At 40.4% G+C, this 14,611-nt stretch overlaps 3 protein-coding genes across 5 annotated transcripts; all 3 read right to left on the bottom strand.

Moving 5' to 3' along the window:
* Positions 1–115: 115 nt before the first annotated feature.
* On the bottom strand, positions 116–1,836 carry LOC147048328 (phospholipase A2, minor isoenzyme-like). Of its 2 annotated transcripts, XM_085926223.1 has the most exons (4): positions 1,594–1,836; positions 1,344–1,491; positions 1,132–1,265; positions 116–459 (listed from the first exon to the last, which is right to left on the bottom strand). In XM_085926223.1, exons 1-4 carry the CDS (start codon positions 1,640–1,642, stop codon positions 341–343), a joined length of 450 nt encoding a protein of 149 aa, XP_085782349.1. In that variant the 5' UTR covers positions 1,643–1,836; the 3' UTR covers positions 116–340. The 2 variants fall into 2 exon arrangements, with proteins under 2 accessions (XP_085782349.1, XP_085782348.1); XM_085926222.1 differs by having other exon boundaries at positions 1,344–1,836.
* Positions 1,837–1,986: 150 nt separating this feature from the next.
* Positions 1,987–5,932, bottom strand: prkab1a (protein kinase, AMP-activated, beta 1 non-catalytic subunit, a). 2 transcript variants are annotated; one of them, XM_085926861.1, is made up of 8 exons: positions 5,822–5,932; positions 5,033–5,207; positions 4,650–4,819; positions 4,471–4,564; positions 4,286–4,400; positions 3,992–4,125; positions 3,666–3,734; positions 1,987–3,208 (listed from the first exon to the last, which is right to left on the bottom strand). In XM_085926861.1, exons 1-8 carry the CDS (start codon positions 5,887–5,889, stop codon positions 3,131–3,133), a joined length of 903 nt encoding a protein of 300 aa, XP_085782987.1. In that variant the 5' UTR covers positions 5,890–5,932; the 3' UTR covers positions 1,987–3,130. The 2 variants fall into 2 exon arrangements, with proteins under 2 accessions (XP_085782987.1, XP_085782988.1); XM_085926862.1 differs by having other exon boundaries at positions 5,033–5,230; positions 5,822–5,929.
* Positions 5,933–8,650: 2,718 nt separating this feature from the next.
* Positions 8,651–13,640, bottom strand: phf24 (PHD finger protein 24). Its single transcript, XM_085926815.1, has 8 exons — positions 13,239–13,640; positions 12,195–12,380; positions 11,058–11,136; positions 10,578–10,780; positions 10,341–10,507; positions 9,823–9,855; positions 9,357–9,434; positions 8,651–8,747 (listed from the first exon to the last, which is right to left on the bottom strand). Exons 1-8 carry the CDS (start codon positions 13,638–13,640, stop codon positions 8,651–8,653), a joined length of 1,245 nt encoding a protein of 414 aa, XP_085782941.1.
* Between the last annotated feature and the right edge of the window lie 971 nt (positions 13,641–14,611).

Here is a 14,611-nt window from a genome sequence, read left to right as displayed (position 1 = left end):
TTTTAGAATGATCACTCCATTAAATTAAAAGGTAATTCTGGAAAATGCAAAGAAAGACAGTAGATAGATGAGATAAATAAAATTTATTTTGCAACTAAATCAATCAACCCTTCTTTGCTCTGATGATTTGTGCAATTGTTAAATAAATGCCACCAGTGTCATTTATTGCCAAGTATGACATCTGTTTTAATGGAAAGAACCTCAAATCAAACATTACAGCAAAACATCATGATGGATGCTTACTGACATTAATATACTCCTCCAAACATTCCAGTTGTCCTGCTCCAGTTTCTGCCAAAGTCTTGTGGAGACATGGCATGGCTGAAGTCACCTGAGGTCTTCACTTGCACAGGTGGCTGGGCAGGTGCTCATGCTCAGGGATCCATGGAGACTGGGCAAAACATTCTGCTGCCTTTCTGTCGCACTCGCAAATGAACATCTCACAGACGTTGTTTTTGCCTAAGGAGAAAATAGACAATATTGAATTAGATATTATGTTGTCTTGCAATAAAATAAAAAGTGCAATAAAAACCAAAAATGTTTTTGGAAAAAAAAAAAAAATAACTATAGCAAAAATGCATTTTGGTTTTGTCCTTATTAGTTCATGTAATACATTACGGTTGATTTTAAATGAATTTATTTCATTATTAGCTGGAAGGTATTTATTTTGACGTTCAACCGTTGCCTGGGAGTTGTAGTCCTTTATGTGTCACATAGAAGTGACATATTTCAGCAGCCAATAATCAACCGCTATACAATGACGTCACTGCTAAGCGACGGGTTCGCGTTTTTGGTTTTTGACATAATAACTCATCTGCTTTTTGTGATTCAATTCAGCCCAAAACTCAGCGCTAGAAGAACTTTCATTTTTTGTGATTTATATATGGAAATAAATAAGTACTAGACTGTACAACTGGGTCTGTTAGACTACTTGTCAACAAGAATTCAAGCCACAAATCCACTTTTGAAGTTGGCCACTCTGCAACCAAGGCTTTTAGTTAGGATTGTGATGAATCTGATATTTGCATGAATTGGTGTTTTTTAATATATTTTAGTTGAATTCATACCGTTTTTTTGTTTTTAGACTTGCATCTTGCACACAAGTAATAAAAGATCTGCTGCTCTACTCACTGCCACAGGTGATCTTCTTCTGCTCCTTATCACAGCTGTAGTGATAGGAGTTTGTGTAAGGGTTATCTATGATGAACCAACAATCGGGGTGCTGCATCGCGTCACTATAACACTTGTCGTGCACATAGCAGCACCTGTCAAGGGTAAAAGCATAGGTAAGGCACAGTGTGACTTAGTCGTGGTCTAAATCAAAAGTGAAATTCAGATTGGACCTATCCAGCTCATCCACAGGTGTGCCTGAGCCACCCTTTCCACAGTAGCAACCATAGTCAGCGTAGTCCAAGACGGGCCAACTATCAGGCATCATACACAGGATCATTTTTCTGAATTGGCTGAGAGACTTGTAATCCATGGATTGAGCTGCGGGACAGAACATGAAGCAACAAGCCTTGCTCACGGTGTCCTCGTGGATGTGTACCGGATTATATCGCAAAGCGCACAGCAGTCCTGCAGCGGACTTACCAACACTGAGGCTTAAAGCCAAAAGAAGCAGAGTGTTGAGGGTGTTCATCCTGAGTGTTCTCAAGGTTGGCAGCAGAAGTGGCAATCACTCTCTCCCATCAGAGCCTCTTTATATTGGTAAGAACCTCGGTATCTACCGCGTCAGCTGTTCATACTGCGCAGGGTCGCACGCCATAAATTCAACATACATATGGGAAGAAGATGGCGATTCTCACGTGTAAACCCAGCGAACTTGTTCAAGTGTGTTTGATGTTCTGTCTGGACTTGAGATTGATAGCTGTCATGTTTGTTTTTTTCAACCTAATCTTAGTCATCAGTCAAAGGGTGATTGTGAGGTCATGAAAATTCTGGAAAAATGGAACCCAGAAGGGGAAAAAAAAAAATGACAGTCCCTTTGATATATTAATCTTTATTAAATGAAGTGACAATGCAAGTGGGGTTGAAAAACTCAGCAATCTTATGTTCTACAGAATCGTTAGAATGATTGCTTACTGGCCTAGAAAGTCAAACACGAACAAAAATGTGAATAAATAACCATAAATAAAAAAAAAGTGGAAGTTATATTGATTTGCAAATCATATACTATCTAATGGTGAGCGTATTTCGAGCCATCTTGCGATTTGAGACAATCCATCTGTCACCAGAAACAAAATATAGTCCACTTCATCGTAAATAATAGATTGATCTGAGACAGTTCTTCATTGGTCTTAAATGCTGATATTGATTGTCAACTTGTCCAACCAGCCCAAAAAGAATATATTCTACTCATTAGGTTGCATTCCGACTCAAGTACCTTCACAGTACGCGCATTCTACATTCAATGTTGGTCAGTGTCATGCAAAACGATACAAATGTAAGTGCGATGCATAAGAAGTAACTTTGTCACCTTAAAATTAGAAAAACAAAACATTTGTATACTTCAAAAAGAAGTGCTGTGTAATTTGTGGAGTAAACAATAGATTAAAAATTTCCGAGAATACTTTTAGGGTGAACATGTTACGGCCCTTTAAATCTCTCTTGCTACATTCCATAAAACCAGGTTGCAAATTCCGAACCCCTGAAACGTAAAAATAAGTTGGAGTGTGTATTTTTTATATCTTTTAAGTATGACGTGTTCTTTTTGAAGGTTGCAAAAAAAAAAAAAAAAGTTTGGGCTGAGTGTTTTTGTTGTTGTCTGGAACGTATTGAGAATGAATAAAAACGATACACACAAAAACAATGTGTGCAAGGTCATGTGACGCAATCTCACAGCATGTTTATATGGAAACCTTTTAACTCATTTTGTGCTGTTGGCGGCTAGAGATGATTCATTTTTACTAGACTGGCAGTGGATGAATTAATTAAGATCATTCGGAACATTGTATGAATCGCAGCTTTCATGAGTCACCCTAAAATGTATCCGTTTATGTCATGAAAAGAACATATTGTGATTTTTCTATTCTAGATTATACAAAAAAAAAGTTTAATCCAGCCTTAGGTGGACTAGTATTGCTACTTGACTTCACATCAATTGAGTTAATCTTGACACGGTGTTCCATCAGATGGGTTTATACAATAAGGTGGTGACATACTTCTTCTTATAGCGATGCGTCGCGCTAAGCACCATCACGCCGTCCTGTCAAAGAAATCGTTTTGAAATAGATTTCAGCGTTTACAGAGTTGGCAGCTATTTGCAATGCAACACCTGTGTCACTTTAAAGAAAACATTCTCACCCACGCACATATGTGGAAAAAAGTGCCGGTCCGAGCAGCTGTCTACTGATATGGAAAGCGCTAAGTATGACTCAGCTGGGAAGGTACGAGCATGTCACAAGTGTGCGCTTTCACTCCGACTCATTCCCGTATTCAAGTCGCCGTGTGTGTTCTACGTCTATCTTAGCGCAGGTGTCGAGTTTATTTTTCCGGTCGCGCTGCGAGAAAAGCACATTATCATCTCTCCTGCTGACTTCTTCCGATTGCAGTTTGTTATTATCGTTGGCATTCGACAGATCAGCTGCGTCGGTTCAGAGCGCCGCTCGTGGTTTCCGGTGAAAACGATAACAAGAAAACCCTTGAATCGTCGGGGTGCGTACCTTTATGGAGAGAGCGTAGAGGTGGTTGAGCATGACGTGGTTCGGTTCTGGAAGGAGGGCAGGATCGCACTAGGAACACAAACAACCGTTTCGATGGTAAATCGTAGAACTGGTTTACGCCTCGGAATAGTTGCCAGCCAATCACAATAAACAACCGTTGACATTTACCGTATTTTTGTATTTTTTTATTAAAATCCTTGAATTTTCAACAGTGCGCCTTATAACCAGGTGCGTCTTATATACGGAAATTTCCAAAAGTAGACCTGTTCAGCCGTTTGTCTCGTGGTCCAAAAAATCCGCTCATCTGAGTGACGATAACAACTTACAGATATTCCAGTGTCTTTGTTGAGGATGACTTGAAGCAGATGAGGTGGGAGAATAGGTGGGGACTTGAATTTTTCCTCTTGTTTTGGAGCGTAGGCATCCTGATGATATGGACCGGGGGGAGAGCTGGAGAGATCTAATGGAAGAGGAAGAGAGAGAACTTGTGTTGAATCAAGTACTTTGGCTTTGGTGACTCAATAATAACACGTTTTTCAGAGAGTGGTCTACTGGGGTGGGAAAGGGAAACTGTCGGGTTGTTTAGGTCTCGCTATGTGAGACGATTTGTTCAGACTCACCCGACATGTCTGAGCACTTCTGCGAGTCCACCATGAGAGCATCAAACACCTCAAAGTCTGTTTTCTTCACCTGGATGATGTTATTGACTGTACCCAGCTGACTTGTTACAACAGGCTGTCAGCGGGAAGAAAAAAAAGTCAATAAAAGAAAGCGGGAAAGCAAAAATTGGTTATTTGTCGCACACCTCGGCTGGGTCGTGAGTCCACTGGCCGTCGACGTAAAACTTGTACTGATGTTCCCCTTCAGGTAGCTCCACGATGGTCACAAAGGTGTTTTGACTTGGACGAGTAATTAGGGCATACACAAAAATCAAAACAGAGACAACTTATACATTGTACATCAAGTGACTCTCAACCTCCTCACCTTCGAATCAGGGGAATCTTATTGGCCCAGTTGTTAAAGGATCCAGACAGGTAGACCTCTTTGCCGTCACCCTTCCAGCGAAAGACGGTCGGTCGGTCTAGAGTTGGGTCTTTGTCTTCCGCTTCTAAATCTTGCCTCCATGCAAGGAACTCTTCTTTTTCTAAGGGAGCCTGCAGTGAGCATCAGGCCACAAGATATGATAAAATGGTTCCTTCTGACGTATGGACATTGGCCACTAGAGGGCAGTAAGATACAAATACAACTGCTCAGTAAGCTGCAAATATGAGTCGTTTTTAGCAGAAGATCAAATATCTAAATATACAATAAATTGAATTTTTGATTATTTTTTTAAAAGTCAATGTATCCCAGAGAAAGGAACTTACTTTCATGTCTTCGCCGTGAAAAATATCTGCATCTTCAGGGCTGTCCATGAGGATTTTGGGCCTCTCACCATCCTTAGTTCCCCTGCTGTCCCTCCGCTGGGCCTTCTCCCCATGGCCCAATGCAGCCCTCTCACTGCTTGTGTTCCCCATTGCGTCGTTTCTGGGTGGTCTGTTTCTTCAAGTTTCAAGGAAACTTGGCTGCTCAGGGATGGAATGTGCAAATTCTGACCTTTCATAAATTACTTAATTAATCATTAATAGCTGTGACTTGGGAGTACAGGCAACAACTGTTATTTTTTTCCCCCCCCAGCGATAGACACACTTACTGGGAAGCAAAATCCATGCTACTATTATGATCATAAGTATTTATGGAGGTGCATTTGTTGATTTATAGCTCGTGGATTGCATCTAATTAAATTGTGCAATGTGTGGATCAGTTGTTTCTTTTTGTAAAGTGTTTTGTTATGGCAAAAGCACTTGTGAAAGTGCTATATAAATAAAGCTGTATTGTATAGTATATTGAATTGACAGTTCATCGGCGCGACTGTGACGTCATACAAAAACCAAATTGACTGCAGTCTCATTGTAGCCGAACGTTTACAGGATCAATCAGCAGGTATTTATCAAGTTAGATGAGCAATATTCGTGACCGTTACATTTAGTCACGAAACCGTTGCTAACAGGCGGCTAAGACTAGCGCTACCGCGTCATCGGTTCGTTCTGTTATCGCAGAGGCTTAATTCCACCGAATGACACTTATGATGGGTCTATGCATGCGGTCGTTTTTACCTGCAGAAATGCGGCGGTGATCGATGGCTTTGATCATATATGATTAGTTCTACCCGGCCCCATTTCATTCAGTGAGCATAAACATAAACATATGACCTGCGCCTCCTGCATCTCGCGCATGCGCAGTCGACCGCGCATTGCGCGCAAGGAACAGCGTTGCGGCATTCAACGCGCGTGCGACTATCACGCAAATGTTTTTTTGTTGTAGTATATGAAGCTATTTAAAAGTCCGAAAACATAAATATTGATGGTAAATACTTGTAATAGATAAGTTTGACACTAGATGGCAGCACAATTCCAGCGTCGGTCCTTGAATTGCTTCAGACAATGCAAATGCAGTCAATATTTAATATTATGTGCTGATGACAGTTCTAAATGTGCGAGAAAAAATGTATTGATTCATACCGTACTGTATTGAATGTAATATATTTAAAAAATAGGATTTAACCTGTTAAATATTGACCCAAATATAGGTTTAATAGCAAAACAATTGCTATACTGCCCTCGTGTGGCCATGATTGGCAGCAGCACGATGGCCATTCAAAGGATGCAGATTGTTGAAATGAATTTTAATTATATTTTGCCATGTTAGTACAATCTGGTTTTATAAAGTAGACCAATCATAGCGTGATATTTTTCTCATTACAAAATTTGAAGGTTTTCTTCGGGATGCTGGAAGGGATTAATTAAACTCATATTGCAAGACACCAGTGTATTCAAAAGGAAGGCAACATATTTTAATATACTGTTAATGATCAGGTCTTGTTTTGCCCATCTAATTGGGTGCACATCTCAGTCTCCATTTTGTCAAATAAAGCACCGAGAGCAAAAAACCCACATCTTTGTTTTGCTCCATATTTTCTCTCTACACTAACATGTAATGATGCTAATGATGGCCCCCGCAGACTCCAACATCCTCCGGACCCAAGGGTAAGCTCAGGGCTTTGGCACATAATGAGGGGCTAAATTAAAAGATGAGTCCAACAAGGCAGTGAAAGGGGATGGGAAGAAGGTTAGGCTTGACTGAACCACAGATGAAAGGCCCTGTTACCTCCTTAAAATGTCTCAGGAGATGACATTTACAAGCCATTCATAAATATGTCTTCTTTTTCCAGAGCATGTATTCCTTATTTTATTTGTTTCCTTTTGGATGCACTCAAAAATTACAGCATATTCCAGCTGGGTTTCTGCACGGATGAGCGCGGCGTATCTTTTTTGTTCCAAAGAATAAGTGTCAGCTTGTGAGAAGGCTGCCATAATTGCCTGCAACAGTCACAGCATGCGAGAAGCAAATGGTTGGACTGAATGCGACATTTTTTTTCTGGTGGAGGTGGTTCTAAAAATATAATGTTGGTGTTGATAATATGTTGTAAAAACTAGCACTGTTTGGGTTTGTCAAAACATCCAAGACTGAGTTCTTGCGGCTGTAACTCATATCAACAAAAATAAGATGAAATCGGATCGCTGTGTGTTTGACTATGTTTACGCATAAACGTAAAAACAAAAAAGTCAGAATTTTGACGATGAGACATGGTTTCCAATTTAAACTCTGCATTTTGTGTCTTTATTTTATTCACGAAAACGGAACAAAAACAGAAACACAAGACTCTCCACGAGAGTTAATGTCATGCATTTATTTTAGCACTGTGACATCCCTCGCATGATCACATTTTAAGTCAATCATAATTTATTCACAAAGTAGAACTAGCTTTAAATCTTAATTACAGGCCATAGACACAGACACGAAGCTCTAGTTGTTATGCTAGTTGCTCATCAGTCACTGTAGTAGCAATCTTGTATTTAAACTTTCATAGAGACATTTGTAGAGTTTCCCATGACAATAATTTAAAGCCCCAGCACTTTATCCACATAAATGTCACAGTCGGCCAACACCCTCTATGAGGAGCATTTAATTGCAGATATTTCCAATGTGTTAAAATGTAGCTGGCAGCACAACAGGAACAAATATAATTAATGGCAATATACATAGTGATGGGAAAATGAAGCTTCAAATGTGCTTCACAAACCGGTTGTATTTTTTCTTTCCTCTAGATGGCAGTCAGTTGAAATAAAGGGTTTTACGAAATGGCAAGTCAGTGTGCTTTCAGCCCATAAGAGAGCAGAGAATGCCGTCTAGAGGAGTCAAAAAAAATACAACAACTTCTCCATGAAGCAAATTTGAAGCTTGATTTTCCAAATGGGATCACATCCCTATTCAAACTACATCAGAAAAACAAAGATTTATGAATTCAAGTGAAGACAAAACAGTGCACATCGGAGGATACATGAATAAATATAGATTTGTAATGCATTGAGAATAAATTAGACTGGTGTGTATAGCAGCTCTATTTCATACATTTCTGTTTGATATATGTTCTCTTGCCTGCAAGGTCACCCTCCCTCACAGAAGCCTATCCACGGTGTGCCAAAAACAAAATCTCGCATATGCCTCTGAGTGGTGTGATTAACAACGGGCCAGCAAATAAACACAATGCCATTACAGTAGCAAGAAAGTCTCATAAAGACATAATGAGGCCCAAAGAAATGAATGTTTGAAGAGTAACAGCCTGTCAAAGTAACGCACCCGCACGGAGAGGTTAGCTCTAGTCGGAGGGCCATTGAGTCGAGTGTTTGTCATTGAAAAAGCGCGAGAAGCCAAACAGTTCACTTGTATCTACCTCTCTAGGTTTTCGAAAACTTTCACACAGCCTCGTCTTTCTCTCCTGTTGTCACTTCATATTCTTGTTGTCGTCGAGGAGGCCAGATGCTTGAACCGCTGCCTCTTCTCGCTTTATCCGGCAGCCTTTGTCTGCCCCATTTCGCACTGGACTATAAGGGAAGACGGATGTGCATGGCCGAACTATTGGGACGTGCGGCCAAGATGTAGATGGAACTCTCCCTGAGAAAGTCTGCCCAAGACGTCGGCCTATTGAATATAGACATTATTAAAAAAAAAAAAAAAACACATAACTGACCCACTCGTATCATTTGTCCATAAAGACTAGTTAAAAGCTTTTCTTTTGAAATCCTTTTTGATGTTGTATTAAGACGAAATCTATTTGAGCCATTTTTAAATGAAAACATCACTTTTATTTTGAGGTAGCTATTTTTGGTGTCTGTCTTTTCTTAGAATTTCTTTCTCAAGATCATCCTGACATGTCTGCCCTCTTTCATTAGTGATGTGACACATCCTACCAATAGAAAATCACATTTTGACAGCGTGTCCAAATGTTCTCTGATGAATATTTAACGTGGCAACAGGCAGAACATTTTCCATCCGTCTGAGAGACGTATATATTTTTGGTAACATTAATTAGATTTATGCGAGGGGCAAAATATTAGACACGCTTGGATTAGCACACATTGCAGCTCGCCAAATTTAATAATGAACGTTAAATTATTCTTCCTGTACCATCAAAAGAGAACATAATTGTCTTCAATGTTTTGTTTTCATCATTAGTGTCAAAATATGATGTGTCTTTATTTATATTTGAATAAATATTTCCTAAAATGCAAAAACTAGAAGAGTACAAACCGATTGTCATCAGTCTTGCTTTGTTCACTGCTTGAGCTGGCCGGGCTGCTCTCACAAATGGGCCCGACGTGACTTATGCTTGTGTACACAAGAAAAACAAGACGTAAAAAACACACAGAAAAGCGAGTATTTATTACCACATTCCTTTATACTGCTGAAGAGAAAATGAAGCTTCAATTGTGCTTCATGAACCAGCAACTGTTTCACGAGGCACAGTTGAAGCTTCATTTTCCCATCAGTACTTCACAATGAGCTAGCTGTCACCTGACTTTGTATGTAAAAAAATATATTCTTAATTTATGCTCGCACAGAAGTCATACAGGAAATACATTCAGGAAAAATTATATATATTTTTTTGGGGCCACTTATGAATCTTAAGATAAGAAGAGCATGCATGCTAGATATTGCAGAGGTGCCGAAGTGAGCGAAGGGAAATGAGCCGTGCACATTTCTGAGTCACACTCACCCACAATTCATAGGAGCGCAGAATCCCATGAGTCTGAGCGGGTCGCACATGATGAACAGGGATGGAATGGTGCATGTGAAATAAGACATGAGACCATATGGATGAAGCTCATGCAAGTTTGTCTCGATGGTGGAAGGTTTGATTTTATACGAGTATATTAGAGGAATAATAGAATTTTCTTAATTAATAATATGATTTATTTTCATTTTATTTTTTGTTTTTTTTGTCCACCACAGACATACAGATATGGCAAACAGTGAGTGGAAACTGTCAGATGCTACAAACATATGCTCAACTGTCCCCGCGGATATTAACGTGATAAATGTGCAGTCACAAAGATGGAGTTCATATTGCGCAATATCGAGCGTGTCTCCTGAAAGCGCTTTGAGACGAATGAATGAAGAATCAATACAGTAGCGATAAATGCAACAGAGACCGTCTGTACTACCGTGTCCAGTCCAGTCAATGTATTCATTAGAAAAATGAAAGAAAGAAAAATGAGATGAATGTTTTCTCACCTCACGTTGCAGGACTGCGAGTCTTTGCTGAACTTGTTGAACCAGGACTGCTGGGCCTGCCGGCTTTCTGCTCGAGTGATCAATCCGTCTTCATCCACATCCAGATTCAGGAACATTAACCGAGCAGTGTCTCGTTCTTTAGCGGTCAGCAGGCGTACAAGTGAATTCTAACGGGGGAGCGAGAATCAAGTAATGGCATTTGACACGTGTTGGAGTGTGAAAATACATTTTCTTTACCTCAGTGCGAAACTTTTTCAAAACTGCCAACGATTCAAAGTAGAGAAAGTCTGACCACTCCACGTGACCCTTCTTGTCGGGGTCCAGTGCTGCAAACTGGGTCAGGACTTCTTCCTCTTGCTCATCGGTCAGGTCCTTATCAAACTGTTGCTTGGATACAAAGTGGTGGTACTGCAGCAACTCGTCCGATACCAGGCACGACTCTGACAAGGCGTAATTAATAACACAATATACACCTTCATTAAGCACTGAGAACATTTCTCCAATTATAATGAACTCCCAATGACACATTTCAGACAAAATGAAACTTCTCTTCCCTGTTGGTCCATAAAAGAATACGAGAGGTCTTTCAGGATAATGAGACTGGGAGCAATTCAAAGACACGGTTTGACGGTTAAAAATGAAAAATTTTGAATACTATTTGATGAAAAAAATCTTTAAATGCAATTCTGCTTCCCTAAAATATATTCCGGAAGTCACCTGGGATGATCTTGCACTGCTTAAAGGTCTCCATAAGGCTGTACATTTCTTCCTCCGTTAACAGCAGGTTCAAATTATCCTATAAGAACAGGAAAGGCAGACAGGCGAGGTTATTTTATAGTTAATTGGCAAATCGGATAAGTTCTTTCACGGATGTGCAGTATGAAATACATAGGTGGTATAATTACACAATGTCTTTGACACATATGGTTTAAAGAATAAAAAGTTAGATTTAGACATCCCGGGAAGTGTGTCGTTGCTTAACGTCTATCTCGGAATGAATTTAGAAACAGGAAGTTAATATAAGGACAAAAGAACAAGGTGTAATGTGGTCTTGTGGTTTAAGTCTCTACTTGCACTTTGAATCAAGTATATGTGACATTATTCACAAGCGTGGACAAGCTCAGGCAGAATCCAATGAAAGTGTCACAGAGTAATGAATGCACTGCTTGGCTCGTATTTTCAAGATGAATAGAATTGGTGGAATAACCTCCATTAGCCTTAAATATTGCTACCGAGTTGATACATTTTCAAGGCACAAGAAAAAAAGCAAATGTATCAATGAAACAACAGTGTGCCCGGTATTAATCCTTGTGGAACTTTGTATTTGGTTGTAATATGCAATAATGGAAGATTTGCCAGGAATATGTGGGGAATATCGATTTTTGACAAACCATCAACAAATCACACAAAAAAAATGTGAAGAAAATTATATTGATGTTATAAATCCACATTTAAGGAATGTAAAGGAATAGATGCTACAAATAGATTTTGGGGGGGCAGCGGGGGGGCAACAACTGACATTTAAGCGCTTTCTCCCTCTCCGAGACACAAATGTCTTCCGGTCTGCATTCCTCTCCCAGTGAAGCAACCAGAAAAAAAAGACAGAGGACCTTTCAGGGTTCTTTCACAGAGTGGCGAAAAGCCCCCCTAAACCGCCTCTGAGTGTGTTTGGCATTTGGTTTAATTTCCCATTGCTGATTAGGCGCAGCAAAGCCTCCACTTCACAGTGAAGGGTTCTTGAGCAAAAACACTCTTCGGCCTCTCACAGTGTTCAAAACAGTTTCATTTTTTTTCCAGCACGATCAGCAAAAACACAGCTTCATGTATACTGCCTGATTTTTTTTTCGCGCTTACACAATAATAGCAACTCCAGCCGGTAACTGTGTGAGCTGTGTCTCGCATCTCCTGCAAGGCCTCAGCACGAAGGTAGCCCAACTCCCTCAGGCAACCGTCATGGAAGACCCGAGTGCAGATCCTGCACGGGTAGAGGTCGTCGGCCGTCCACACCTCACACACGTCGCACATCTCGTCGCTTTGCGGCTAAAAAAGGAGAAAAAAAAAAACATGATAGTGGCAGAGGGAAATCGAAACTTTTTCTTTTTTTCCTCCTATTTATTTTATTTTAACATTTGGCGCCCAATTTTGTGCCCAAATTTAATGAGTCCACCTTCCCTGCCTAAATAATAACAAAACAGGTGGAAATTACTACCTAGCAAGACACGACTACTGTTTGTTGGATGGCGAATTAGTTGCGTTTATTGTCCATGTCCTGCTGCTTCCATTAGCATTCGAAATCCACCGGGTTGGCTCACGATTGAAAATAACCGCGTGACGTTTGGCTATTTCACGACATAATTCAAGCACCAAACCCATTTTATCTCCTTTCAAATGCCACAGCAGCTTTAGGGCTTGGACTGCATCACTTCTCGTGACCTTGGTGTAAATAACGATGGTGTTTTCCTCATTAAAATGACGTTGCATTTTTTTTTTTTTTTTTTTGCTGGGGGATTATAATTGTACAGGAGCAGAAGAAATTGGAATGAAAATATTTGGTAACTATCGGAACACACATGTCCATGATCAATTGGGATTTCTGCTGCCTTATGAGTCAGTCAAACTGCTGCTGAAGGCCATTGTGCTTTGGCTTCTGATGCAGTGTGATTGAGTTTTTGTACTTTCCAACTTTCTCTTCCTTGAGAATATAAAGAAAAAAGCGTAAGATTTCCTCGTTGGACGAGGAGACCGGATCATTTGCTGCTGTTGCCATGGAGACCGACATGGTACAAATAGCGCTTTAATCCTATGCCTCTAGGATTTGACATGCGTAAACTGAAGTCATTTTAGATTTATTGGTCTTTCATGCATATATATTGATTGACATATTGATTCTATCGTCACCTGCTCTTTTTTGGCCAGCTCGACTTCTAAAGGCTGATCATCATCAGCTTCCCTTTTGGGCCGCACATAAGCAGGCGGTGTGAGCTGATGCCTCTTTTCCAGATCTTCAGGCTCTACTCCCTTCCCGTCTCGTAACCTGGACCAGGCCTCCTGGTTGACGGAGGCCTGCTGAGCTGCAGACGGGCCGGTGCCACTTTCCGTTTCCCCGCCTTCCCCTTCCTCCGTGTTCTTCTCTTTAGCCCCGCTCGAGGTATTAGCTGGCACGTCGCCGTCTTCCGCGTCGCCCTCCGTCGGCTTGACAATGGCCGGGCGGTCCTTGATGCCTGACTGGAAGGCTGAGACCACAGCGGTGCATCTCTGCACCTTGTCCACAGACTGCTTCTTTGACATGAGCACACCCATGGCTGCACACAGATGGAGAGAGGAAGGGACAGGGGATACTTGCATGAGTACTGGGAAAAAGCCTGAGGCTCATGTAGTAAATCCATCTGTGATCCATTAAAAATAAAAACAACATCAGTCCGGCACCATCTGAGCTTTTTCATGTTCTGTCTTTAAGGCTCAAGAAATATACTGATCGGTCTACTGTGACTTGCTTCTTTCATTTCAAAAATGATTTGAAAGACTGAAAGAATAACGGGTTTTGGATGGTAATCAGGAATTGTGTCGGTTTTAACAAAACACAAGTGACCTTTTTTTGTCCCTGTGTTCTCAAAGAGTCAGGTATTGTGTGAAAAATGATGTTTTATTATTTTCAGATACCCAATCATTGCCAGCTCTGTTATTTGTGCATCAACAAACCTTCATAGTGGTTTCGATTTTTTTTTTGTTTTTAAATGTCAAGACCCGACGACAAACATCTATTCCTTATGCTCTGTGGAATAGGCGAAATTAATTTATTCTCCAGCTATTTTACAAATAATTTCTTCAACAACTGCTAACACGAGCCAGGATTTTGTTGATCGCAAACAACGTGACACCAATAAATAGTCTGGGAGGAGTTTAACGGCTTTGCCCTTCAAAGTCATTTCCAACTTTGTCTCAACTATCGTTAAATAAATCCCATGAGAGAAACCTTTTGCCCTTCTTTTTATTGAATCTTGTAGAATACAGATACACAACTCATAATTGCACCAAATGGATCAAAATTGGTTCCTCTTCTATAACAGTGTCAATTACAAGCATTATTAGGATGTTTCCCAGGTAGATGTGATTACATCATTATTTTGAGTGCACAGACGTTTTGTCCTGTGAGACAGTGAATTGTATTATTCGACAAAAAGGCGCCATCGTGGATTGAAGCTTCTAGTGGGACATGTTTCTTTGCTGTGAAATTCAATCCCATCCATCTTCACTCCACATAAGTGCTTGTA

The sequence above is a fragment of the Syngnathus leptorhynchus genome, chromosome 12 (genome assembly GCF_054491065.1).
Source record: "Syngnathus leptorhynchus isolate UIUO chromosome 12, UIUO_Slep, whole genome shotgun sequence".
NCBI classification, from domain to species: Eukaryota; Metazoa; Chordata; class Actinopteri; order Syngnathiformes; family Syngnathidae; genus Syngnathus; species Syngnathus leptorhynchus.
This window is presented reverse-complemented; position numbering and strand designations above follow the sequence as displayed.